This window comes from Capricornis sumatraensis, chromosome 3, assembly GCF_032405125.1.
Source record: "Capricornis sumatraensis isolate serow.1 chromosome 3, serow.2, whole genome shotgun sequence".
NCBI lineage: Eukaryota > Metazoa > Chordata > Mammalia > Artiodactyla > Bovidae > Capricornis > Capricornis sumatraensis.
The window spans coordinates 81655732-81681383 of NC_091071.1; the positions used below are offsets into that span (position 1 = coordinate 81655732).

Here is a 25652-nt window from a genome sequence, read left to right on the forward strand (position 1 = left end):
CATGAAATAAAAAGAAAGGAGAAAAAAAAAAACACATTTAACTTTTCAACTCATCCAGTGCAGAGTTAAATTCTGTGACAAGTTCCAAGGCAATACTTGCAGGCTTTTTAAAGGATGGCCTTACTTGGGCCTCTAATGACCAGGAAGGAGCCTCCCCTCAGGCAGGATTAAGCAGAATAAGAGCTTTGAACAAAACACACGGCCCCCTCTCCCTCTCGCAGGCAATATACTTCTATCACACATACCCACATCAGGCCACATCACACACTGTCTGTAGCTCCACCCTTTCTGTTTCTGTTCATTGCAACTTGACAAAGTAGAGGCAGAAGGGAGCCTGGCCCAGCCAGTGAGAATTCTACCAGCAATGGAAGACACTTCCCACCTCTGTGGCCCCCTTCAGCCCTCTGCAGGGAAGGCTGTCACTTACCCTTGCCCCCTTCTTGGCCAGCAGACACACCAGCTTCATGTGGCCTGCAGCGGCCGCGTAGCAGAGGGCAGTCATGCCGCTCTCTGACATGCCATCCAAGCAGGCGCCGAATTCCAGAAGCAGAGTGACCACTTCCTCGTGGCCAAGGTGAGACTGGACGCACAGGATCGGTGCGTTATTTAACACTTCGGTCCTGTAGTTCACGTTGGCCCCTCCTAAAATCAGGAGACGGCTCACCTGTTGGAGAATGTCCCCCAACAAGATTAATTTCTCATGAAGTTGGCGATCATAACAATGTTTGTGGAGAAGGGTGGTATCCTTAGTCCAGTGGTTCTCAAACGTGAGTGTGCACTGGTGTGACCTACACATGCACTGAAGATGTGCATTCTCACTGGTGAGAATGCAAAATGGCACAGCTGCCTCGGGAACCAGTATGGAGGTTTCTCAGGACCCAGCAGTCCCACTCTGGGTTCACATCCAGAGGAAATGAGATCAGAATCTCGGTGAGACACCCGCACTGCTGTGTTATGGAAGCACTGTTCACAATAGCTAAGAGTTGCAGGCAAACTAAAAGGTCAAAGGATGAATGGACGAACAGAAGCGGTGTGTACATACAGTGGCATATCACTCAGCTTTCAGAAGGAAGGAAATCCTGCCCCACGTAACAACACGATGGACCCTGAGAACACTGCTCACTCAATCACATCTGACTCTTTGTGACTCCACGGACTACAGCCCACCAGGCTCCTCTGTCCATGGAATTTTCCAGGCAAGAATATTGGAGTGGGTTGCCATCTCCTGCCCCAGGGGCTCTTCCAGACCCAGAGATCAAACCTGCATCTCCTGCATTGGCAGGCGGATTCTTTACCACTGAGCCATGAGGGAAGCCAACCAAAAAGAGACAAATGCTGTATGACTTCACTAGTATAAGGGACATAGAGCAGTCAAATTCACAAAGACAGAAAGTAGAATGGTGGCTTCCAGGGCCTGGGAGAAGGCGGGGGAGACAAGACCTGTTTAATTAGGTGGGGAGATTTAGTTTTATTGTGGAGTTGTATTACTGCACAATAATATGAATATATTTACCACTACTGATTTCTACCTTTAAAAATAGTTAAGATGATATATTTTATGATGTGTTTGTTTACTACAATTGAAAAACAAAAATTTAGAAATGTCTGTTGTCTGGACTCAGACCTCTGGATTCAGTAGGTCTGGCGGGGGTGGGAGTGAGGTCTAAGAAAGCGCCTGTTCACTGACTTCCCCCCAGGTGATACAGATGCTGTTGGTCTGGGGATCACATTTTGAAAACCACTGTTTGATCCAAATAAAAACAGAAAGTTCATTTTGGGGAACAATGAAATAATCATCATGGGATTAAATAATTAACAGTGAGATAATAAAGCCAAAATTAAGAGCATACAGTTTTTTCTTTACAAGGAATTGTACCTGCAAGAAAGAGCAGAACACATAAAAATGCTCATATGCTTGGGATGGTCAGCAGCACAAAACTCCTAGAAAAGCATCTGCTTGTCTGACTAATTGCTACATATCCACCACCCACTGAACGCCTTGGATCCAGATATAAAAGGAAATTCGTTATCTATAGGTTTTAAAATAAAATTATTGAATACTTTATGTGAATTATAGCTATACTAATATTTTCTTCAAATCTCCAGATCATTGGAAAAATGACATTCCATTAACACCTATTAAGATGCCCACTGCGTTTCTTCAAACAGTCCCCTTCAATGGTCTCGATCGCATCAATCACCCCCTGACAGACTCTGGCCGCCTCCGGCTGCCCATTAGGTATGAAAACCACAGAGACTGCATCTTATCTAACCAGAGACACGTGGGATCATTAGAGGATAGAGAAAGATGACAAGGAATATAAAATCTGAGGCATTTCGATGATACGGTGCCCACAAGAGTAGCTAACAGAATATTTACAAAGTGATAAATTATTATTCTGGTGGTGATACCACACCTCAGAATAGTGATACCATACAGACTGGTTAGAACCCAGACAGTAAAACCTGCAGACTCACTGGCTGCCGCTGAAGCTTGAGCCCTGGGTGACCCAGCCCTTCAGCTGCTTCTCTGACCTCCTCTAGCAGCACTCTTCCCCTCACTTACCCACCACCCCACCGCCCCGCAAAGGTGACCGCAGTGGGTCTAATGCTTGTCCCGTAACAAGGGCAGGCAGGTCCCCACCTCCGGGTCTTCCCCTCTCTTCCATACAGTTCCCTCTGCCAGGAATAAATTCCCTCTCCATAGATACACATGACAAAGGATCACTTCCACTGAGTGCCTGCTTCAACGCCAGGACCCCCGGGAGCAGTCCCCCCAGTCTACAGAGAATGCTCCCCGCCCTCCCCTATGCACACACCCCCACATCATCCACACACACCAGCCCTGAACACCATCATCTACTTGGCACGCTCCATTTCCCATTTGGCCTACGGCACAAGACACTGGTTCTAAGACACAGAAGTTCACAGATAAGAGCAGGGAACAAAGCCCCTCTATGGGTGAGGATGGCCCACAAGTCAGTTCCTTACCACTATCAGGACCAACACTTATAATTAAGGAAGGACCTCTTAAAGTGGGGGGAGGGGGAGATAAATTAGGAATCTGGGGATAGCAGATATACATTGCTATACATAAAAGAGAGCAACAGGACCTTTACTGCACAGCACAGGGACCTATACTCGATACTTTGTAACAACCTGTAAGGGAGAAGAATCTAAAGAAGAGAGAGAGTGTGTGTGTAGACTGAACCACTTTGCTGTGCATCTGAAACTAACACAACAGTATATGTGTGTGTGTGTGTGTGTGTGTATGTAGACTGAACCACTTTGCTGTGCATCTGAAACTAACACAACTGTGTGAATCAACAATACTTCCCCCCAAAAATAGCAAGCACACTTGTGCCCAAGCAACTAGACCCACCTCATCATTCAGAGTCACAAGGGAACCATCCTCCAACCTCACCAGGTCAACACCAACCCAGCCCCCAGCTGCCAACCAGCACATGTGGACAGAAGGGCAGAAAATACAGAGAGGAGAATCAGGAGAGGTGTCCCTGTCCCCACAGTGACACGGGACACAACCTCGGGCAAACCCATCCCCACTGAGCTTGCTCTAGAGCCCTAAATCGGTTTGCTCCTAAAAACAGCACCAGACTCAAGCAGGACTTTAAAGCATTTTAAAAGGGTAAGTGCCCAACAAAAGTCAGGGTTTTTGAGAAAATGACTTCCCTCTGAGTAACCGCCAACAGTGTGGCAGGAATACGACAATGCTGCTGGCACAGTAGGGGTTTTATTGAGGCCCAAGAAATGAGTTCTCAGGCGAGAGCAATACAGAGCAGAACTCGAACAGCTTTTCAAAATTTTCAAAACGCACACATCAGGGACTTCCCTGCTGGCCTAACGGTTAAGAATCCATCTTCCAATGCAGGGGACTGAGTTCGATCTCTGGTCGGAGAACTAAGATCCTGCAAGCCCGGGGGGAACTAAGCCCAGCTGCAACTACTAAGCCCATGCATCCCAACTAGAGGGAAGCCTGCACGCCACAACAAAGAGCCACACGCCGCCGCAACCGAGATCCGACGCAGCCAAAACAGACAGACGAGTAAATATTAGAAAAGATTAAAGCAGGGGCATCATTTACCAACATCACAGAAATAAAAAAGACTTAAAACACACACACACATAACATCACCACTGGGCACACTGGACTCTGGACACCAAAGGACAGGCAGAAACTGCTTGTAAATTCACAGGGTGACTTTGATCGCCAGTTACCCTCTCTCTCCCCTCTCACATCAATCCCATCCCCTCTTGAGATTCATGAGCCTGAAAGAAAAAGATGATGAATTAAACACTCTGAGTTCTCAATCAGCCTCTTAACTAACTTGCTGTGTGATTTTTAGAAAATTACTCAACCTCTCTGTGATTCAGGTGCTCTCTAACGAAATGACAGTACACCACCCCATTCTACTGGACAGAAACTCTCTTGTAAGAACATTGGAAGGTGTTGCTTCAGTAATGTCTTGCATAATACTATTTAAGAAAAGTCTTATGGAAGGTCTGTGCACAGAGGCAGAACTTTCCTGAAGGCATTTGTCATCAATTCTCTATTTGCTTCTTGGGAAAAACATTTCCTTTGTTGGTGCGATGCTGTGGGTATTTTTACCACTTACCCCCTAAGCAATCTGTGATCTTCTCCAAACCCACGCTTCTTAACCCTGCTGCTCCATGAAACCACCAGGGAGCTTGTAAGTTTCCAAAGCACCAGCCCCACCCTTGGAGATTCTGACTAGGCTGGGGCCCGGGGCTCCCAGGTGGTTGCAGCTGGCAGCCACGGCTGTAAACGCACCAGGTGAGGAGCGCACCTGTGGAGGGAGCGTGGGCTTGTTCTGTGCCAGGCACTCTTCCCGCTGTGGGATCTGGGCACCTATCACTACCCTCACCCAACAGGTGGAAATAAAAACAGTTTCACTTCCTTGGGTTGTTGTGAAGATTAAAAATGAACACGCCACACACACAAAGCACTTAGCCCAGCCCTGAGCATCCTGTAAGTGCTGAATAAATATTACTTGTTATTGTTATAATCACCTTTGGGGGGAAAAAAAGTGAAAGTGTTTGTCTCTTAGTCGTGTCCAACTCTGAGACCCTGTGGACTATAGCCCGCCAGGTTCCTCTGCTCCTGGGAATCTCCAGGCAAGAATACTGGAGTGGGTTGCCATTTCCTGCTCCAGGGGATGTTCCCAACCCAGGGATCGAAACCAGGTATTCTGTATTGTAGGCAGATTCTTTACCATCTGAGCAACAGGGAAGATGAATGGATCTTTAAAACAGACAAGGGCCCCAGTCTCTGACCCTCAGAAGGCACAGGAGGAAGCTCCGCCCCAGAAACCGGCTGACCCAGGGGGCTTGCCCCCTGCCCCCACCATGCCAGGGCTGCTTATCTGCACAGGCAGCAGGGAGACCTCACGCTTATCTGAGGGCAGGTGTGGGCCCATCACAGCCTGTGGGCAGCTCCCCTTCACCACCACCACCAGGCACATTCACAAGCTCTCAAGTGCTTTCCGGAGAATCTCAGTGTCCAGAAAGAAGGTGAAAAGCAACTAAAAATAACTCACTTGACCATGTAATAAATGCCAAGTCTTCTCCCAAGAGCTTCAACATCTCAGTGAGGTGTCCCCTCACTCTACGATGCAGGTTCTTTAGTGACCTTCACTTCACAGGTGAGCAAACTGAGGCTCAGAGCAGGTAAGGCAGAGATGAGCCCTGGGCACGACACTAACTACTATCACATCACAGTCCAGCTGCTGAAGCAGCAGCTCTGGCTGAGATTACTTGGCATTCGGGGAAGGGGAAAAACGGTTCTTTCTGCATATTTTTTCCCAACTACATGGAAGTCTTCTGGTCAGTACTACCATGAAGCTCTCTCTTTAACAACTGGGAACGGCAATATTACCTATACACATCTCTGGATTGGATGAATGCAAGAAAAAAAAGGGGGTAGGGTGGCAGGTAAAATGATGTGATCATGAAGAACAGAAGAGGTCCTGTCCAGCATGTAGTAAAGCGGACGGCTCAGTTTTCTCACTGGAGGTTTTCATCAGCACAACTGGTGTAAATGCGTGTTTCCTAATAATTATGCAGAATACAACTGTATCCTGTCAGCCAGGGAAGTTAGGCCAAGGTCCACACCTAACTCCTGTCTCCTCCCCTCCCTGCCTCCAGCTGTGAGAAGAATCACAATCTTAATTCCCTTGAGCCCACAGCCTTAGGAAGCCTGTGGCTGGCAGCCAGTCCAATGGGACTATGTGAGCAAAACAACCAACTGGTCTAAAGCCTGGGGGCCCTGGTGGCAAGGACCCCAGAGGGCCAGCCAGAGCTCAGGCCTGGCCTGGCTATGGTAGATCACATTGTTAGAAATCACGGGCATGCCACCAGAATTAAAATTCAACTACCAAGTAATTACTCCGGAGCAAGTAGCTTTAATTTACCAAAGTGGCAAACTGCAATTATTGCTCAAAATGACATCCTTTCCTGTATGACAACATTTAATACTCTCTGAAAAAAAATTCCTTAATTGCATGCATAATTTTAAATTACTGTAATTTGTTCAAGATTCTGTGAAAAATCACTCCCCCCCACCTTTTTTAAAAAGACAAAAGAAACAGAAGGATAACAGAAACTCTTAAAATTCTGTGACTAAGTTATACAATGTGGGGGGATAATGTTAGATGTAGGCGACACTGAATTCTATAGAACAAAGTAAAGATGAATAACTTTTAAAATTGCAAATATGTTCAAGAGGAAAGTTTATAATCCCAGGCGGGTCAAGCTCATTACACTATTACACGGTGCCTTTTAATTTATTGTCTTAAAAACTCATATTCAACAGAGTATGACGTTTCCCATTTACTTTTCTCCACATTAAAATAACTTTTGTGCCCATAATTCATTAAAACAGTGAAAACAGATACTTCCATTTTAATTTTTCTTTCTTTGTTCCTTACCATCATTACAGAATTTTATTAATTATGGAGAAGCCAAAAGATATACTTTCAGCTGAAATAAGAGATGAAACAATTACAGTAAACTCAGTTCCAGTTTCTATAACAAGTAAAACAAAAACTCAAAATACAATTTCTTCATCACGTGAAATATGTCCTTGGCATGTTCCGAGTAACTCTATCTAGAAAGGAAGTGCTCCTTTTGACCAGAAGCAGCAGCTTAGAGCTAGTGCTCCTTAATTACAAAAGCGGCTTCCCTGTCTTCACTCCATGAAACTTGCACATAGCTTCAGTCAGGACACAACCCTCAAGCCCACCCCTCTGCAGAGCGCAGGCTGGACACAGGGGTTCCTGGGAGCAGTTCTCCAGGGCTGCTCTGCTTCCAGGTGCCCTGTCCAGGGGTGAGCCCAGCCGAAATCCAATGAGCCCTTTGCCTCTCAAGACTGGAACCCTAACAGCACTGAGTCCACCTGCTTTTGCATTTGCAAAAACCTTGTCTGAATCCACCAGGCGGGTGGTGGCCTTTCTCTAACCAACACCCAAGCTCTGTACTGGGCGGTAGGTCTGTGGGCGAGCCGCCCCAGGCTCAGAGCCCTGCTGGGCCCCTCCTGACACCCAGGCTCCTTAGTCAGCACTGTTACACTCTCCACTTCTAAAAACCAGCAAGGGGGGATGTAATGTACCCCACGGGACCAAAATCAGCAAGGGGGGATGTAATGTACCCCACGGGACCAAAGCCAATAATAATTCAGTTTATTTCAAAGTTTCTAGGACAGTAGATTTTAAGTTTTCACTTTAAGAAAAAATTTATAACCACATGTGGTGATATTTGTTAACGAGACCTTTTGTGCTATAAAAACAAGTATCACATCATTAGGTTGTTCACCTAAAATCTACATCAACTATACTTCCATTGAAAAAAGAGAGGAAAAAAATAAGGAAATACAGCCTGCTCTCTGTATTAGTAGGTTCTGTATCTATGAATTCAACCAACCACAGACTAAAACTATTTGAAAATAAAACTTTCCATAACGTTCCAAAAAGCAAAACTTGAATTTGCTATGTGCAACTCTTTACATAGTCTTTGTATTAGATTAGATATTAGAAGCACTCTAGGGCTTCCCTGGTGGCTCAGACGGTAAAGCCTCTGCCCGCAACGCAGGAGACCCGGGTTCGATTCCTGGGTCGGGAAGATCCCCTGGAGAAGGAAATGGCAATCCACTCCAGCACTCTTGCCTGGAAAATTCCATGGACAGAGGAGCCTGATAAGCTACAGTTCACGGGGTCGCAAAGAGTCGGACACGACTGAGCGACTTCACTCACTCACTCAGAGATGATCTAAAGTATATGGGAAGATATGCATAGATTATATTCAAATACCTTGCCCTTATTTATGGAACTTGAGCATCCTTGGATTTAGGTGTCTGCGGAAGGACCTGGAACGAATCCAAGGGACCATTATACACCAGGAAAGCAGGAAGGGAGAAGAGGGGGCAGTGCTCTGCAAGGCCTCGATCCCCAGACACACGTCCAAGGTGGGGTGCTGAGGGTGGGGCATGTTGACAGTAGGGGAGAAGAGACACAGAGGTTCCCCCGGGGCTGGAGAGGTGTGGGGACAAGGCTCTTCCATGGCACCACCTCTGGCGCATGTGGGTTTGATGAACCAAAGTGAGGAGAAGAAAAAGATTCCTGGAAAATTCTAGGGCTTCACTTGACCACCTGGTGAGAGTGTCAGGCCATCCTTGGGCTACTAACAAGAGAACAGGTATGACTTTTCCTAGAGGTGACTGAAGGGGAGAACCTGGCTATTTGGGAAACGATGTCAGAGCTTTTGAAGGCAGCCAAAACATCAGGGCCTGGGGCTGAAAGGCCTGGAGTCTAGCAGCTACATCAAGCAGGTAAGAAATCTAAGTGTGAAGACAGTTACAATCTCATCTTACTTTGCACTGGGGAAGATGGCTATAAACAGCTATAATGTTAAGTCAGTAGTTCCCACACTCCATGGGAGTTAAGCCCTCTTTGCTGCCTTAAGCAGATACTTGGCCTCTGTGTGCTTTAGATTCTTAGACTGCATTAACGGAGGAGGGAAAATCTACTCTGAAAAGCTCAGCAAAATACTGTGAAATGATAGCCACTGATGGGGAGTGAGGAAGCCCTTGGTTCAGCAGCAGGCAGACCCTGATACACTTTCCATGGTCATAAATACATGTGTACAAAATCTTTAATAAAGTTCTCCTCTTTAAAGTGACCATCCTTTTGTCACTCATCAGGGCTTAATTTTCAATGAACCATAAAGAGATAGTCCGGATTGAAGCTAGGATGCTTTAAAAGGCCATTTTCCCTGGAAATTCCCCTCTGACCTTTGCTTTCCTTTGTGAACTGTTTCCCTTATCTCATCTACTCTGAAATAGTCACCATGAGCTCACATAGCAGCCCCTGACCACCCACGTCTTGCTGCCTCAGCAAAAGCCAGACTTGTGGAAGAGAACCGGCAAAAGAGCAGTCCTGTCAGTGTGCTTCACACCAGGAAACCACCTCTTTAGAAGCGTCCCAGCCTCCTTTGCCCACAACCCAGGGCAGGGGAGAGCAGGACCGTTGATGCAACAGTGGTCAGGCAGGGGGCGGCTCACCTTCACATTGGGAGTGTAGAGATTCCTGAGAGAGGCCAGGGCCGCGGACAGCCCCTCGGTGCTGTACCCGATCCACAGGGCCTGGAGGTGGCTTGAAGAGATTCCCGTCTTCTTGCTGAGGCCCTGGGAAAAAACAGCAGCAAATCAGCTTCAACATCTCCTCTCTACACGCAGCGTGGGTCTGAAGCGGGTGAACGTCCCCGCTGAACACGAGGCAAAGGCTGTGTGCACAGAAAAGGCTCGGACCTATAAGCATTCCCATCCTAAAACCAAGGGTCAAGGAACCAGCCTGCCTTTGCTACATTAACTGTCCGCCTGGCGGAAAGGATGGCAGTTGAGAGGGAAGTTTCTCTTTATAGAAGTTCTCTAATCAATTAAAGGAAGCATAAATGTTAGAATATCACCATTTATAGTCCCTAACGAAGGAAGAGACCAGTCATGGCTGATGGCCTCCCACCAAGCACACGAGGTGTCCTGACCCCAGAAACCTCATACAGACTTACAGAGCATTTTAACTCTAACGAGCAGACCTCAAAGACATTGCAGTTTTGGTTCCAGACCACAGCAACAACATGAGTCATGCAGTTTTTCTGGTTTCCTGGTGCACTTGAAAGCTTTCTGTTTACACTATACTGTAGTCTATTCAGTGTGCAATAGCATTGTCTTTAAAAATGTATTAATACATACCTTAATTTAAAAATATTTTATTGCTAAAAAATGCCAACCATCATCTGAGACTTCAATAAGTTGTACTAGTAACATCAAAGATTGATGATCACAGAAAACCATAAGAGGTAACAATGAAGAAGTCTGAAATATTGCAAGAACTTTCCAAAATATGACACAGAGACATGAAGTAAGCAAATGCTATTGGAAAAATGGTGCCAAAAGTCTAGTTCAATGCAGGAGTGGCACAAACCTTCAATTTGTAAGAAAAAATGCAATTATTTGCAAAGCACAATAAAGCAAAAGCGCAGTAGAACAAGGTTAACCTGTGTAAAGTAATTATGATATGCAGGGGGGGTGCTAAGGGAGGAATCAAACCTGAACCTGATTAAACTGCTCAAAATAACTACCAAAGAATAAAAAATCCAGAGGAAAAAGGAACAAGTTAAACCAGGCCGCAAGAAACAAGGACACAATCAGAAAATCCAGGTGGTAGAAAACTGCAGAGGTCACATAACTTAGCCTCTTCTACAACTATTTAACAAGGAAACAAAGGGGAATGAACGAAGTGGAAACTTTAAGAGATTTAGAGGGTGGAAAAGTGAGAACAATGGTTACTTTTAGGCAGGGGCTGTGTTTGGAATGGGGCTCACAAAGTTGTCTCCAGAACCAAAACCTCAATGCGGCACCAATGAAACCCTCCCTCCAGCGGTGTGGGGCTCACCTTGAAAATGTGTGCCTTCAGGATGTGATGGCCAAGCTCCATGGTCTGCTGGCGGTTCAGCTTGCCCTCCTGTCGCGAAAACATGAACGCCAGCAGAGCGTGCCCATTCCTAGGATGAGAAACACAAAGGCTGGTAACCAAAGACCCCAGGGCACCTCCCTGCAGGCCCTTGGGGTGAACATCACCAAGCAACCCTGAATTCTCCTCGTGGTGTCTCAGCATCACCGTATGAGATGGGTGGAAAGCTGCTTCTTCAGAGGATGCCAGCACTGTTGACTCCTTAAGTCATTTTCTCAGGACTCCCTATCTCTGTGGAGTGACTCAGAGAGAATCCCCAGGACAGGGCAAGCCTTTGTGGAACTACCCACTCTGTGTCCACTGGCCATCGCTCTCTTGTAATTTAAGTCTTTCACAAAAACACAAACTCCATGAGACTAAGGGTCTTGTCTAAGTCACAGCTTGGTCACAATACCTAGCAAATACCCAAGACTCAGTAAGAACCCACATATGCATTTCTTGGATGGATGGACAGATGAAGGACAGATATGTGCGAACAGACAGATGGAGCAGAACCATACCGGACCTGACCCTAGGCCTCCTGTCAGTACAATCACCACTGAGGGTAGCCCTGGGCCAAAGGACAAGACCTTACCATGGGAGGGAAAGCAAACCCAGGCTGCACGCAGAAATAGCTCATGACCAGAAAACAACTAGCATTTTAGGCTCAAAAGGAACACAGCTCCTTGTAGGGGTAAGAACGCTAAGCTGTATGAGTGTGTTTGCCATGTCTGGGCACAGGGTGGACATTCAACTGATGCCACCAATTAATTCCCCTACTAGCCCTCTCATGAAGGAGCCAGCATACCCACTTTCCCCTTCATGTCTGTAGAACTTATTCTGTCTCCCATGGACTCCATGCCTTCATCTAGGCCAGTTTGTTTGGAAAACATGCTAAGGGCTGCTTACTCCAGCAGTAGTGACTGCTGTGTGAGGTGAATCATTTTCATTTCTATTAACCTGACACCTGTGAAATTTTGTTCTGCTGAGAAAAAGCAGCTAGTTGTAGAGAAAAAGATAAACACTGTGAAAAAGAGAAGCATTCTTCTAAATGTGTTTTCTAGTCGTTGCTGATCTAGAGGATTAAAAGCATGCATCATTTAAATCACATTATTCTATCCAGATGCTTGCCTGTTTCTCAATTATACATCATGTTACAGATGAGGAAACCAGGGCAGGTGGAAACCACAAGACTGTTTTTCGTCCTACAGGAGAAGGTGTGACATGTAAGCCCCCACTGCCGCTGAGTCTCCTACTTGCCGTCTTGTAAGAGTCTGGAGCACATGCCCTGTGCTCCCTTGCACACACTACCTCCCAGACCTCACGCTTCGGCTCCCCTTCTCACAGGAGAACCTCCCCTGCCCCCACGGAAACCACTCTCTGCCGTCTCCCAGTGCGCCATGCCCTCCCTGGCCCACATCAATGGGCTAGTCCCATCTGACTCTGATCAGGGCCAGTCTCCCCACAACGGGCTCAGCCACCCTCAGTCTCCCAGTCTGCCAGCTCTGTGGCGATGCGAGCTGCGACCACCACAAAACCTGCTAGGTGCTGCGGTTGGCTGGCCCTGGTGGGTGATGACCACCCACCCTTCTGTGGTTGGCCCAAAGTGTCCGGTGCGCTCAGCTAAGCGCATGGCTTCCCACCTCTGAGGAAACAATTCACCACGCAGTCACTGGGTACCCGAGCTCATCTACACTGAATACACCTTTACATCCTTCCTTCCTGGTCCTAAGATCACATGCCTCCTTCCAAGTCTACCCACACTTACTGTCCTTTTTCCAAAGCTTACACATATCCAGCTTTTTACCACATGCCCGATGCAAAAAGAGTAACTAAGTTAGTTTCTGAACCTGTTTGACCCTGTGAATCATGAGGTATCGTGATTCCAAATTGGTGTGCTTGGGGGAAACAGGCCTGTACAGGTAAAAATGATGGGCCCAAATAGGTGATGACCGAGTAGAGTGTGACCACTGTCTATGTAATATGAGCCCCCGTGCTCTTCCTCAGCATAATCTGACTTATCCAATCATTTGTGCATTAAACATCCCCCTAGAACCAGCACCTTGTTTGATACTGGGGATCTCCTGGGGAACAATGTGAGGTCCTTGCCCCGAGGAGCTCTCAGCAACTGGACTGGAGACACGTAAACAAGACAAAAATCAAGCTAGAATAGTGGCCTGAATGGACGCTGTGGAGGCAAAGAAGAGACTCGCTGACCCCATTCCCTCGAGTTTCCAATTTTTCCCCCTTCACGGATTGTGTTTCCAGGAACCTGCTTGTCTCAAGGATGCTTCCAACAGCATCGCAATCCCTTGTGTTGTTTAAAACATAAACCAAAACTCTTCCCCACCCTAAACCCCAAACCTCTCCACCCTTTTACTTTCCAGGCCAGGATGCTGGCTCTCCCCTTTCAGTCCTCACAACCCAGTGGAAAGACTCTCCTGGAGATCTAGGACCCTCCTCCCGCAACGAAATGCCAGTGGCTTCCTCTGAGCCCTCAGCTTCCTTCACTTCTCACCAGCCCCTACTTTCTTCCCCTCCTTCCCAGAAATCCTTCTCCTTGTCCCAGAAGTCCAACACTCCCTCCCCCCCAACTGCACTTCCTCACCATGTCCCACCACTGCCTCTCCATCAACGATGCCAGATCTTCAACTCCAACCTCTCTTCCAACTTTTAGACCCCACCTGCCTTGGAACCCCACCACCAACCCCATGAGCTCAGCGGACCTCTGACTCCTCGGACGCAGCGGCCCCACCGCAAATGAGGCACCTGAACCCTGAACCCGACTCCTCCCAACCCCAAATCCCAATCTGCTATTCCTGCAGGACACAAGTACAAAATGAGGTGGCCGGAAGTGATGGTTGCGCTCCCCTCTGGGGCCACAGATGCCTCAGATCCCCGGGATGAGACGCCACAAGCTTAAGAGGTGGCAGAACGGCACTGAGAAACAGTCTGCAGATTCCCACGCCCGCAAAGGAACGGAGCCGTGAACAGGCTTGAGGGAAGCCAGCTGTTCCCTGCAGCTGGTCCCACACTCTCCTGCATGTGTCCCTGAGAGAGGGGACAGGGACCTAGACGAGAATCACAAAGAAACACCGCCCGGGCACCATCAGCTTCTCCTTCATCCAGATATACTGAGGAGTCCTACAACACTAGCAATTAAAGGAAGGAAGCTTTCACATGGAACTCTACTCAACCTGATGTGGCAGCCTGAAGGGGAGGGAGGTTTGGGGCGAATGGATACATGTATATATAAGGCTGGGTCCCTCCACTGTTCACCTGAAATGACCACAACACTATTAATCAGTTATGTGCTCAGTCGTGTTTGACTCTTTATGACCCCATAGACTGTAGCCCACCAGGCTCCTCCGACCATGGAATTCTCCAGGTAAGAATACTGCAGTGAGTTAATTCCCTTCTCCAGGGGACCTTCCCAACCCAGGGATTGAACCCATGTCTCCTGCATTGGCAGGCAGATTCTTTACCAATAGCACCACCTGAGAAGCTGGTTAACTGACTATACCCCAATACAAAATAAAAAGTTTAAAAAAAAAAAAAAAAAAAAGGAAGTTTTTGTTTGAGGGCTTCCCTGGTGGTTCAGGCAGTAAAGAATCTGCCTGCAACTCAGGAGACTCAGGTTCAATCCCTGGGTCAGGAAGATCCCCTGGAGAAGGGATTGGCAACCCACTCCAGTATTCTTGCCTGGAGAGTCCCATGGACAGAGAAGCCTGGTGGGCTACAGTCTATATGGTCACAAAGAGCTGGACAGGACTGAGCGACTTTCACTGTATCATTCATGCTGTGTTGTCTTTCTGCGAAAGAACATGAATTGTGTTTGTGATCCCTTCGCCAGCCAGGCATAAGGCTTCCTGCACAGAGCTGCTGGGTAAGCAGCCCGTCATACCTGGGCTCACACAGGAAGGCTGTGTTCTCGCCATCTGCTCTCCACACGAGCCACTCCCTGAAGGATGGGTGGCAGAACATGCGGGTTTTGTCTCGCCGCTTGATGAGGAAGCAGGAGAGGGCATCCATCCTCTGCTGGAAGTCCTCCCAGCCCTGCTCCCCTTGGACGTGGCCGGCGTTGATCGCCTGGAAGATCTGCTCATCCGTCATGGGGTGGAGGGACGCCAGGGCCACGTTTAAAATGGGAAGTGCTCTCTCGAAAGCAGACTGGGTCATGAACTTCATGTTGCACTGCAGCAGGTAGAGCTCGGACAGAGACACAGGCACCACCTTGTAGCTGGCGCTCTTGATGACCAGGTGTCCCCTTTGGAAGAGGTCCAAGGTGAGCTTGAGGTACAGGTAGGAGCCGAGGCTCCGCAGAACCAGGTGGCTGCTGACTTTGCCGATGAGTGCAGCATCGGCTTTGCCGTTCAGTGAGATGTTGCTGAGGATGTCCTGGCTGCTGTGGACCCTGTGCTGGACGTAGGCGTGCAGGTCGCTGTGGATGTCCTTATTGTCTGGAAAGTCATCCAAGGACAGCCTGACAAATGGCAGCTCGCTGACGATTTCCTGCAAAGGAACAGGGCCCCGCAGTGTCACTCCACGGAGATTTCCTTTTCATGTCAGCTGCGCTTCAAAACAGATCCCCGAGTTTTCTTTCAAGGAGGATTTTCATGGATTACAGGGACTCATTGTTTTATCTTAAAATATGTAATAGGATAAATTGAAGATAAAAAGCTTATGTGAAAGAAATGCCTGACGTGAGATTAAATCAGAAAAGGCTTTCCTGAGGCCCTTATCCGAGGATGTGGAGCCAAGTGAGATGGAAGAGCCTTGAGCTGACAGTGACAACCTGGCTGCACCAGCAATGGGGCACTGAGATCCTCAGGTGACCTGATACCCACAATCTTTACACTGTGCAACTGGTGATACAAGGACAGACACCAACCGCCACTGCGCCTCTAAGGCCACGGCCAGACACTGAGATCAGAGGTCCCAGCCAGGTCATAGAAACTGCCCCCAGGCTGGGCCCCAGGGACTGCTGTCATGAAGCTGTCAGACTTGCACATGGCCCACAATTTTGTTGATGTTAGTTTTTTTTTCTGTAAACTTTTAAATTGAAGTGTGACATACAGAGGTGCACAAATCCTAACTGCATGGTGTCATTCACTTTCTCAAAGCCAAATATACCTGTGGGACCAGCAGGACATTACCAGCTCCAGACACCCCATCCCTTTGCCATCCCACAGGTGACACTTAACAGTAGAGGTGAATTTTCTTTTTTTTGGTTTAAACATCCCACCATCATTTCTGTAACATGTCCTCACTGAATGTGACAACTGTAGGAGGCAGGCTGAGGACTATCACCCCACTGTACATGGATGCTAACTGAGCCTCTGAAAACTCAACACAGCTCGAATGCAGAACACAGGATTCCTGCTCCCGTGCTGCTGACTGCCACACTCTGCTCACTGTGTGAAAAGTGACGGAAAAGTGTATCAATCAAAGGTCTACAAAAACAAACACCAAGTGCAAATGAGGTCCAGTTCTGCTTTTAAAGAGGGAAAGAAGAACCCACATGCTATTTTAAAATAAATATCATCCAAAAAGGGATAAAAAATAAAAATCCATGTCTTGCATCATTACTAAAAATGGATAGGGGCAGATGCAAGGAGTCAATGGCTGTTAAGATATAATTACAGAGTTCAAATGAGGGGACAGATGAGGAATGGAAAAACACATACACTCTTCATTTTGCTGCCAGTGTTATCTCATGTTTAAGTTTTAGGAAAAACTGGATCTTTTTTCAGAATTGGCTTTCAAAATCTTCTTCCTTTATCTCTCCCTTCTCTCTTCATTGAAAAAAAAAAAAAAATTTCACTGCAAACCCATACAAATAACTGCCGGCAAGAATAACCTGAAATCCTAGTAGACTTATTGGCCAGGTACCTACAACAGCCCCCCAAACTGAGTTGCGCTGAACTGGGGCGAGACACTTGCATTTTGGAAGCACCAGTATAGCTTAACAAAATTAGGGAACTTACCTGACACCTTGATAAATGTGCCTTGGGGGTAAAAAAGTTAGAGCTTTGCCTGTTTAGGGGTCTGTACAGTAATATTTCAAAGATCTAATACACCTTTCAATTCAGCAGCAAAATGATTTACAACAGTTTAAGTTGTTAATGTTAACCTAAAATTATAATTAGAAAAATTGCAAAATTGGGGCATAGGGTCTTGGAAAGAGATTTGAGAATTCTTTTTTTACCTGGAAATTGGCTCTTACAGTCACAATCAACTTCAACCAAGCAGGGAATTTAGAAATAATCTTGGTAATAAACGAAGAAAGCGTATCTCCATAATCAGGTTTATGAAATTCAGCTTCATTTAAGCCATCTATCAAAATAATGTATTCTTCTTCAGGAATTTTCTGCTCTAAAAGATAAAATGATTTTTTTTAATTGAGAAATTATACATTTCTATAAGATAGCACCACCCAGTGTATTTTAATGCACAATTTAAAGTGTTATGGAAAACTAAAAAGGTTTACATATGGCAGAATAAGTGGTTTCACAGAAGCATATTTTCTATTAAATTTGTAATGAAAACCAGAGTGCAGAGCCAAACAAAGATCAATTCCCACCAAACAGTTTTCAGAAACATACGGCATCACATGCATTAGCAGGATCTCACCCACAGTTAGCTCTTCAAGAACTCCTGTCACTGGGGTGAGTGACAGCGAAGACAGCCAGCACACACTGAGATCAAACCTGCAAAAGATTCTAGGTCCTGCCCCCCTCCCTACCCCACAGAGCTCCCTTGATGGATTCTGGGAGGGCAAGCTGACCCTGGAAGGTCAGAGCATCCCACCGAAGGCACACAGCCAGTGGAGGCGAGAACTCTGCTACAGAGAAACCTCCAAGCCTGCACCTAGCTTTCTACTCACTGGTGCCAGCTTCCTGCCTGGTGATGAGGAGCAGTGATGGAGTATCTGTTTCACTCCCCTCTCCCTGGCACCAAATGGCAGAAGTGCTATGGAGACAGGTAGACTAGCTCAAAAGGTAAGGAGCAAGGGGCAGGAAGGATGAATAGACAAAGGCTCAGAATATCACTAATGCCCCTACTGAGACGGTCAAGGGCAAGAAAACCCAAATGGCCGCTTCAAGAAATGACTTTAGCTTCAACTGAACAGTGAAAGTGTGTCTGTTCAGTTACATCCGACTCTTTGTGACCCTATGGACTGCAGCCCGCCAGGCTCCTCTGTCCATGGGATTCTCCAAGCAAGAGTACTTGAGTGGGTTGCCATTCCCTTCTCCAGGAGATCTTCCCAACCCAGGTCTTCTGCACTGCAAGCAGATTTAGTGTCTGAGCCACCAGGTAACAGAGGCCCCTGGAAAAACATGCTGGCAAGTTCCCCAAATAATCAATGTACTCCTTTGCTACTGAGGAGTGCAAAATATGCAGGCAGCAGTTTCTAGGGAGCAAGTCATCTAAATAACCTCTGGTTACAAATTAGCTACTTTGGCAATGTTCAACTGGGGAGCTAATTCTTACTGGAGGTATTCCATTTTTAAGGACACTATTTGGAGGAGGACAAGGTGGGGCCCTGGACAGAGGATTCTGAGGAAGGGGAGGAGACATGCAACCCCGCATCCTCCCTGTGCCCACTTCGCTCCCTCCCCCAGGGCCAAGCAGACGCCCACCCCCATTCTGAGGACCATCCCGGGGAGAAGGGAGGACATGGCTGGCCGCTGGGAGGTACCGTTTCTCAGGCTTGTGAGCGGCTCCAGCACGCCCCGCTTGAAGGCGGCCACCGGGTCCTGCACACAGGACCTGAGGCTCAGCATGCTCTGGAGCTGGGGCTCCCTTATCAGCAGGTCCCGGTAGGCGGCCAGCTGGTGGGACCGGCAGAGCAGGGCCGCGATGCTGTGGACGAACTCGGGCACCAGGCACGTGTAGGTGTTGTCGGCCTGGCAGTAGTGGTAGGCCACGACCTGCGGGGAAGCAGAGCCGTCAGCATCGCCCCGTCCTCTCCGCACGGCTCCTTCCACGCTCTCCAACGGGATGCAGTGCCCCCCATTCTCTAACAAGACACGTTCCTTCTATTCCGCAGGACTAAGTCATCATTTAGCTTAATGGATTCAGTCATTCCTCCACTTTGGAAGGGATGCTAAAGTTTGCTGAGTTCTAGGCAGACTTTAAGTTGTAGCCACAAATCTGTCTTGACTGCCCCTAAGATCGCCACAAGTTACTCCCTCTGTGTTGAATATAAACAAATAAAAGTTATCCAGGAAATGTAAAGTCTACCCTGGCTTAAGACAATTTTGAGCCATCTGGATAGTCTTGATATCCACTAGTACCATAGTCACTACATGTCTGTTTTCAAAAAGAGCAGCATCTCCTTGGGAAACTCATTTCCAGCATCCAAAAAGCAGATAAAATTGGTGGCAATGAAAGCCAGGCTGTCAAGTCACTGCTGCTTCCTCTTGCGGGCAAGAGGGCAAGGCAGCCCGGCTCAGGCCCTCAGCCTCCTCCCCACACTTCCAGCAACACCATGGAGAAGTTCAACAGCAGCACTATTTGAAGGATCAACAGCAGACACTACCAAAATCCTGCCTATCATGTGAAGGGACACATAGGAGAAGGGAGGCTCCTGCCCAAGTGCTGAGAGGATCCTTTTTGTTGGGATGGATTTGAAGAGACCACCAAGGACAGTGCCAGATGTGGCTCTGTCTTGAGAGTGGGGGGGGGGGGTGCGGATTACTGCAGACAAATGAAAAATATGCAACTTTCCCAATGAGGATGAATGGAGGAATGTAAGCACAAGCTGCTGATGGTGGTGGTGGTTTAGTTGCTAAGTCGTGTCTGACTCTCTTGCAACCCCATGGATGGTAGCCCACCAGGCTCCTCTGTCTATGAGACTTCCCAAGCAAGAATACTGAAGTGGGTTGCCATTTCCTCTCTCCAGGGGATGTTTCTGACCCAGGGATCAAACCTGTGTCTCCTGCATTGGCAGGAGGGTTCTTATCACTGAGCCACCAGGGAAGCCCTAAGCGCAAGGTAAGGAAGGTGAAAAAGGTCAAAACACTTTCATGTAAAGTGCTTTATGTTTTTCAGAGGGGTCTGTGTCACTGCTGTCCCACTCAGCCCTACAGGCCCTGCAGAGGCAGGACAAGAACCACTGGCTATGGACCGGAGCCAAGGGCAGCAGACACAGGTTAATGCCCTGCCAGGGGGACAGTCAGTCAGTGGAAGATCTGGGGTCCGATTCCAGGTCTACAGACTCTCACAAAGCGGGTGGCAAGACAGGTGTGGCCAATTTGGAACCCACATGACTTCTGGTTTTGATTATATCTATCATGGACACTGGAGAAGGAAATGGCAACCCACTCTAGTATTCTCGCTCAGAGAATCCACAGAGGAGCCTGGCGGGCTACAGTCCATGGGGTCGCAGAGTCGGACACGATTGAAGCGACTGAACATGCATCATGGACACTCAGAGGGAACAGACCTGCCCTTCCCTTCTCAACTGGACAGAGCTTAGCAGCAACGCAAGGTGACCTGTGAGCTTGTGCAAACTACCAGTGAGCCAGCACCACAGTCCACCTAGCATGGTGCTTGATAATAGGAAGTCTGGCAATCCAAGAGTGGGGCATGAAATCAATTTGAACCCATAAAGCCTTTTTTTTTAAATTGAATGCAGTGAACTTTATAGATGTAAGAATAAGTATATAATGTTTTTGCTTCAGTTGTGTATGTGATGATGTGTGTGAAGACCAGGTGTTTAGTATCACGTGTATTTCTTATTGTGGGTCCCTAACCACTGTCACAGGGTGGCTGTGAAGTCTGCACCATATCCCTCATCTCAGATCACCCGTTCATGGCCAGAGGACTGCCCCAAATCAGTGGTCAGGGCGTTGGGACTGTCCAGGCTGGGTGAAGAATAGCCTTCATCGGGAAAGCAGAAGCAAGGAGCAGGGAGCTGGGGCACATTCGTTTCAGTTCCTCTGCACCAACCTCACCCGAGGGGGCCCCTCACAGATGCTTCTCACCACTGTCCGCTTGCGGTGGTTCTCCAGCATCACCAGCTCACGCCCCTTCTGCCCTGGGGGACCCAAGTGGCTCACATGGAATGGGAGTGGTAACTGCTGCCATGCAGGATGGCAGCTTATGAACCTGTGCTGGCTGTTGAGCAGATTGAAAATTTCAGAAGGACCTTGATGATCAGGTCCTAGGAAGGGAAAGTCAGCCACGTCTCTTTACAACATCACAAGAAACCTCTGACTGAAAGACACTTGTAACCAAGGGCCCTAGCAACAGAGTGCAGGTTGGGGAGGAGGAGGCCTGGGGCATGGTAAAGGCTCCCAATCTCCTGCTTTTCTACCAAATGAAAAATGAAGGAGGGCATGTGTTTACAAGGGTGGATTTGTGGTGAGTGAAATGATATTTATGATGGCTTTGAGGAACTCTTTCAATTCATCATTTAAGATGAAGAAAAGTCCACTGCCAATGTCCTAAGATATTAATTTTCATGAGTACCTTTTATTTGAAGTACTCTATCACAATTTTATCAAAAGCTATGTTTTTGAATTAAGCAACTCTTCTCTCCATGTTAAGATCCCTTTTTAAATTCATTTCTCAAAAGCCACAGTAGCAAATCTCTCTCTCTGGGAGGCTCCCATAGAGCAGAAGCAGGTTACCTTAGAAGCCAGGTATTTCACTGCATCCTCTCGTGGTCTCCGGTTCTCAGAAGCATCAGACCCAGACACTGGGGGGGATTTGGCCGCACCAGGACCACTTGTAGAACTTGGTGAAAGCAGTGGAGTGAAAGGAACATCCTGGGAGGAATCTGAAGCTGCAGTGAATAGACCGGTTTCATTATTTACAAGGACAGTGTGGGATGCTGAACACACTTCTTGGTTGGACCCAGAGAGTATTTTAACAGCTAGTGAGTGAACATGGTACCAAATGCAAAGGCCCAAACAGGAATTCAGGGTCCCTCTCAGCCCTGTCTCTCACTACCCAGTGCCCTCCCAGGAGAACCGCTGTTCCTGGCTTCCTTTATTATTTTTGGTTAAAAAAAAACCTTTCCTGGCTCCCTGTTCCTGTTCACCCTGTTAGAAACACTTTGTTTTATTACACATAAAATAAGCTGTGGGTTGTCAAATTTGCCACTCCTTCCCAGCTGAAGTTAGTTTTTATAATTTTCGTAAGTCCAGCAGAGAAGACAAAGGCTGTGAAAAACAGAATCCAGAAGAATTCTGCACAGACTCCTTCTGGCTGCTTCTCCCAGAAGACTAATCCCAAACTTTAGGACCCTGAATTCCTCAGAGCACCTGATCAGGCCTCACTGCCCACATCAGGAGGGTGACGGGCCTGACAGCTGGGAGAACGCGAGGGAGGGCTGGCCTCACCCCAGGTCACACCTACAGAAGACTGTGAAAGACAGAGAATTCTCCAGCACGTGGTCACAAACCTGACACAGCAGCTGGAACACGAGGAAAACGGGGAATTTACGTCTGTCCAGACAGCAATTCCCTCCACCTTTCTTACATTCATGCAATAAACTGGACCAGCAGTTAAACACGGACATACTTTTCGTTGATGAGCTGGGGCTGTTGGAAGCAATCTGCCTCATGCGGCTTCCATGGCAGCTCAGCGCCACCAACTTAGAAATGATAGCCGTCTTCCCAAAGCCCACGTTTCCAACAACCACCGCGCCTCTGTTTTCTGTCAGTTCTGTGTTCCTCAAGTTTTCTTCTATCTGGTGAAAGAGCCAATCCCTTCCCACAAACACAGAGTCTGTGGTTATGCTTGGTACTTCAAACAACAATGGTTTCAACAAAATGTCTTGTGGCTTGTAGGGAGCAAATCGTGCTTTGGAAAAAAAAAAAAAGATCATTATTTTAGAAGAATGTCATAATTTTATGCACTAAAAACTCAGTTTATCGTTGCTTGTATGGTTTTACAATACAGGGGATCTATCTGCAAGTATTTCCAGCATGGTTCTTATAATACTTCCTGCTGCTGCTGCTAAGTCACTTCAGTTGTGTCCGACTCTCTGCAACCCCACAGACGGCAGCCCACCAGGCTCCCCCGTCCCTGGGATTCTCCAGGCAAGAACACTGGAATGGGTTGTCATCTGCTTCTCCAATACATGAAAGTGAAAAGTGAAAGTGAAGTTGCTCAGTCGTGTCTGACTCTTCACGACCCCATGGACTGCAGCCCACCAGGCCCCTCCCTCCATGGGATTTTCCAGGCAAGAGTACTGGAGTGGGGTGCCATCGCCTTCTCTGATAATACTTCCTAATACCTCATTTATCATATCTTATTGGTCTTACAAAGGGTCCTATTAAAACGACTCTAGCCCTTTCATACTTCTAAGTTATTCACATGACTCAAGATAGATACACAGAGGATTAGAGAAAGTGATGAAGGGGCCAGATGATGTCTCATCAGTTTATCTGAAATAGTACTTAAGACCTGTTTCTTCCACTTGTATAGGAAAAAACAGAAATGCATTTTCCTTGAAGACAGTGTCCCAGCTCTTATCGCGGTGTGGTGGTACTTTGACCCTTATTGTGAGATTTTTGGCCACTCAACTGTGCACTTCAGCCAGAAGCAGGAGGTGGCCCCCAGAGCCTAAGAAACTGTAACAAAGCTGATTCTTTGTTGGTGACCAAAAACTCCAGTGAGTGTTAAACAATCCCTGAGTGTTAAATGACCCTTTGCGTCAAAATAACATATTACAGAATAATTTTTCAACTCCAGAAGCAAGTTAATTACATAACGTAAGGAAGAGGCTCCAAAACTCTTAGGGATGGTTTCCTAGCACACCTTAGAGATATAAACTTCTTGCACACATACACTTCATATCATGTTTTAAAAACAGCTGGCTGGAATGCTGGTTACCACAGACTTTCCATGTTTAGCGAATGAGCTCATCACAGCCGTAATCCCAGCAGATGCAAAGATAAATAAATGCCTTTACCTTCCTGAGCCCTACCTCCAGCCGTACTGTGCCACGGTAACCTAATGGATGTCCGGAGGGGAGCATTTCTCTGTCCGTCCAAATAACTCAGGTCTTCCAATTTGGTTGAGCTCGTTGCTGTAATATTAAACCGAAGTTTAGTCTCTTCAAAGTTGAGTTTAATATCATACCCAAACTACGAAAAATTATAAATTACAAATCCATTCATTTCAGGCTTTCAACAAAATTTACTTCAGACTGACTCTGGTTTTGTTTGCCTGCCCCCATTAATTTTCCTGTCAGTGTCGCTAATTGAGAAGTGGACAAAACCCAGAGCTCCTCATTCTTGAGCCAAAGTCATGGTGATACGGTTGCCAGAATGTCCGTTACTCCAGGAAAGAGACAGACCTCACCAAAAATTTTTATGAAGAAACCTGAATCAAGTGAAACTCAGTAAAGCTTCAGTACTGACTGCAAACACACAGCACAGTGACTTTTCATCTCTGCAGCTCGAGAGTCTTACACTGTCACTAGAATTCCAGCTTTGCTAACTAGGTGAGCACATTCTGCATGGACAATTCCTCAGGGCTCAGAACCCTAAAAGTCAGCTCTTGGCAGTAAAAGGAACCAAGTGGACTTTATCGGAAAGCTTCAAATTTTTATGTATCCATTATAGATTATATACTATACTATACTATGTTTATGTAATTTTTCAATTCTAAACATAAGTAATCACATTTTCCTCTGATCAAATAAGAGTCATGGCACACAGTTACCTGTTAAAAAGTTTTACGGATCTATCAGGCACACATAAGGTGAATTGTAAAAAATAATCGGTACAAAATAATTTTGTTACGTCTTAGCAAATTTTTAAAGCAAATACACAGTTCATGTTTCCATCTTAAAAAAGGAACCTTCTCCTATTTATATATATATATTCTAGGTCACAATGAGAAAAACCTACATAAAATCAAACCCAATCTGGTTTGGGGGTTAAGGAGTCCATTATAAAAATAATGACAATTCTATACATATGATTATCTTACAAAGATACAGACATCACTTGAGGGGGAACGATGAGGGAGAGAAAGTAAGAAAAGTAAAGTCGCTCAGTCGTGTCTGACTCTTTGCAACCCCATGGACGAAACCTACCAGGCTCCTCCATCCACGGAATTTTCCAGACAAGAGTACTGGAGTGGGTTGCCATTTCCTTCTCCAGGATGAGGGAGAGGGAGTTCCTATTTCCAGGGCTAAAGCTTCTAAGAGTGGTGAGATCGTCAGTGTGAAAGAATTTCGAAGGACAGAAGTCAAGCTGGGACATCTGCTTGCTGAAGACCCTCTGGCTACCCCATGGGCTCGGATGTAGCAGCCGACCACCGGCCAGCACCACCTGCCTGATCTGGGCCCTTCCTACTGCCCCTCCTAAAGCCTCGGTCCTTTTCTTCCACACTTTTGGCACTAGCTCCTCTCACTCCTCCACTCAGCAGGCACGTGGGCGGCTCATGGCCTGGCTCTGTGACAGTGCATCCACTCTGCTGCAGCCTCCAGAGGCCAGCTGACCACGCGCCCTGCTCAATGTCCCAGGCCGCGGGGAAACCTCAGACAGCTCGACTCTAGGGCAGCACCCACTGACGCTTCTTCAGTGCATATCCACAGCCTGTTCACACGTGCTGCACACAGTACGTCAATACTCCACACAAATC

The 25652-nt window shown here is 47.1% G+C and overlaps 1 protein-coding gene across 1 annotated transcript in view; it reads right to left on the minus strand.

Moving 5' to 3' along the window:
* Window positions 1–25652, minus strand: part of TANC1 (tetratricopeptide repeat, ankyrin repeat and coiled-coil containing 1) — a 160728-nt gene that overhangs the window by 30375 nt on the left and 104701 nt on the right. Inside the window, exons 7-15 of the mRNA XM_068969153.1 lie at window positions 23986–24087; window positions 22575–22856; window positions 21680–21834; window positions 18742–18973; window positions 17248–17414; window positions 14944–15551; window positions 10983–11091; window positions 9593–9715; window positions 428–664 (exon numbers count right to left, since the gene is read on the minus strand). Of these exons, the coding sequence (XP_068825254.1) occupies window positions 428–664; window positions 9593–9715; window positions 10983–11091; window positions 14944–15551; window positions 17248–17414; window positions 18742–18973; window positions 21680–21834; window positions 22575–22856; window positions 23986–24087 (2015 nt within the window). The remainder of the gene's footprint in view (window positions 1–427; window positions 665–9592; window positions 9716–10982; window positions 11092–14943; window positions 15552–17247; window positions 17415–18741; window positions 18974–21679; window positions 21835–22574; window positions 22857–23985; window positions 24088–25652) is intronic.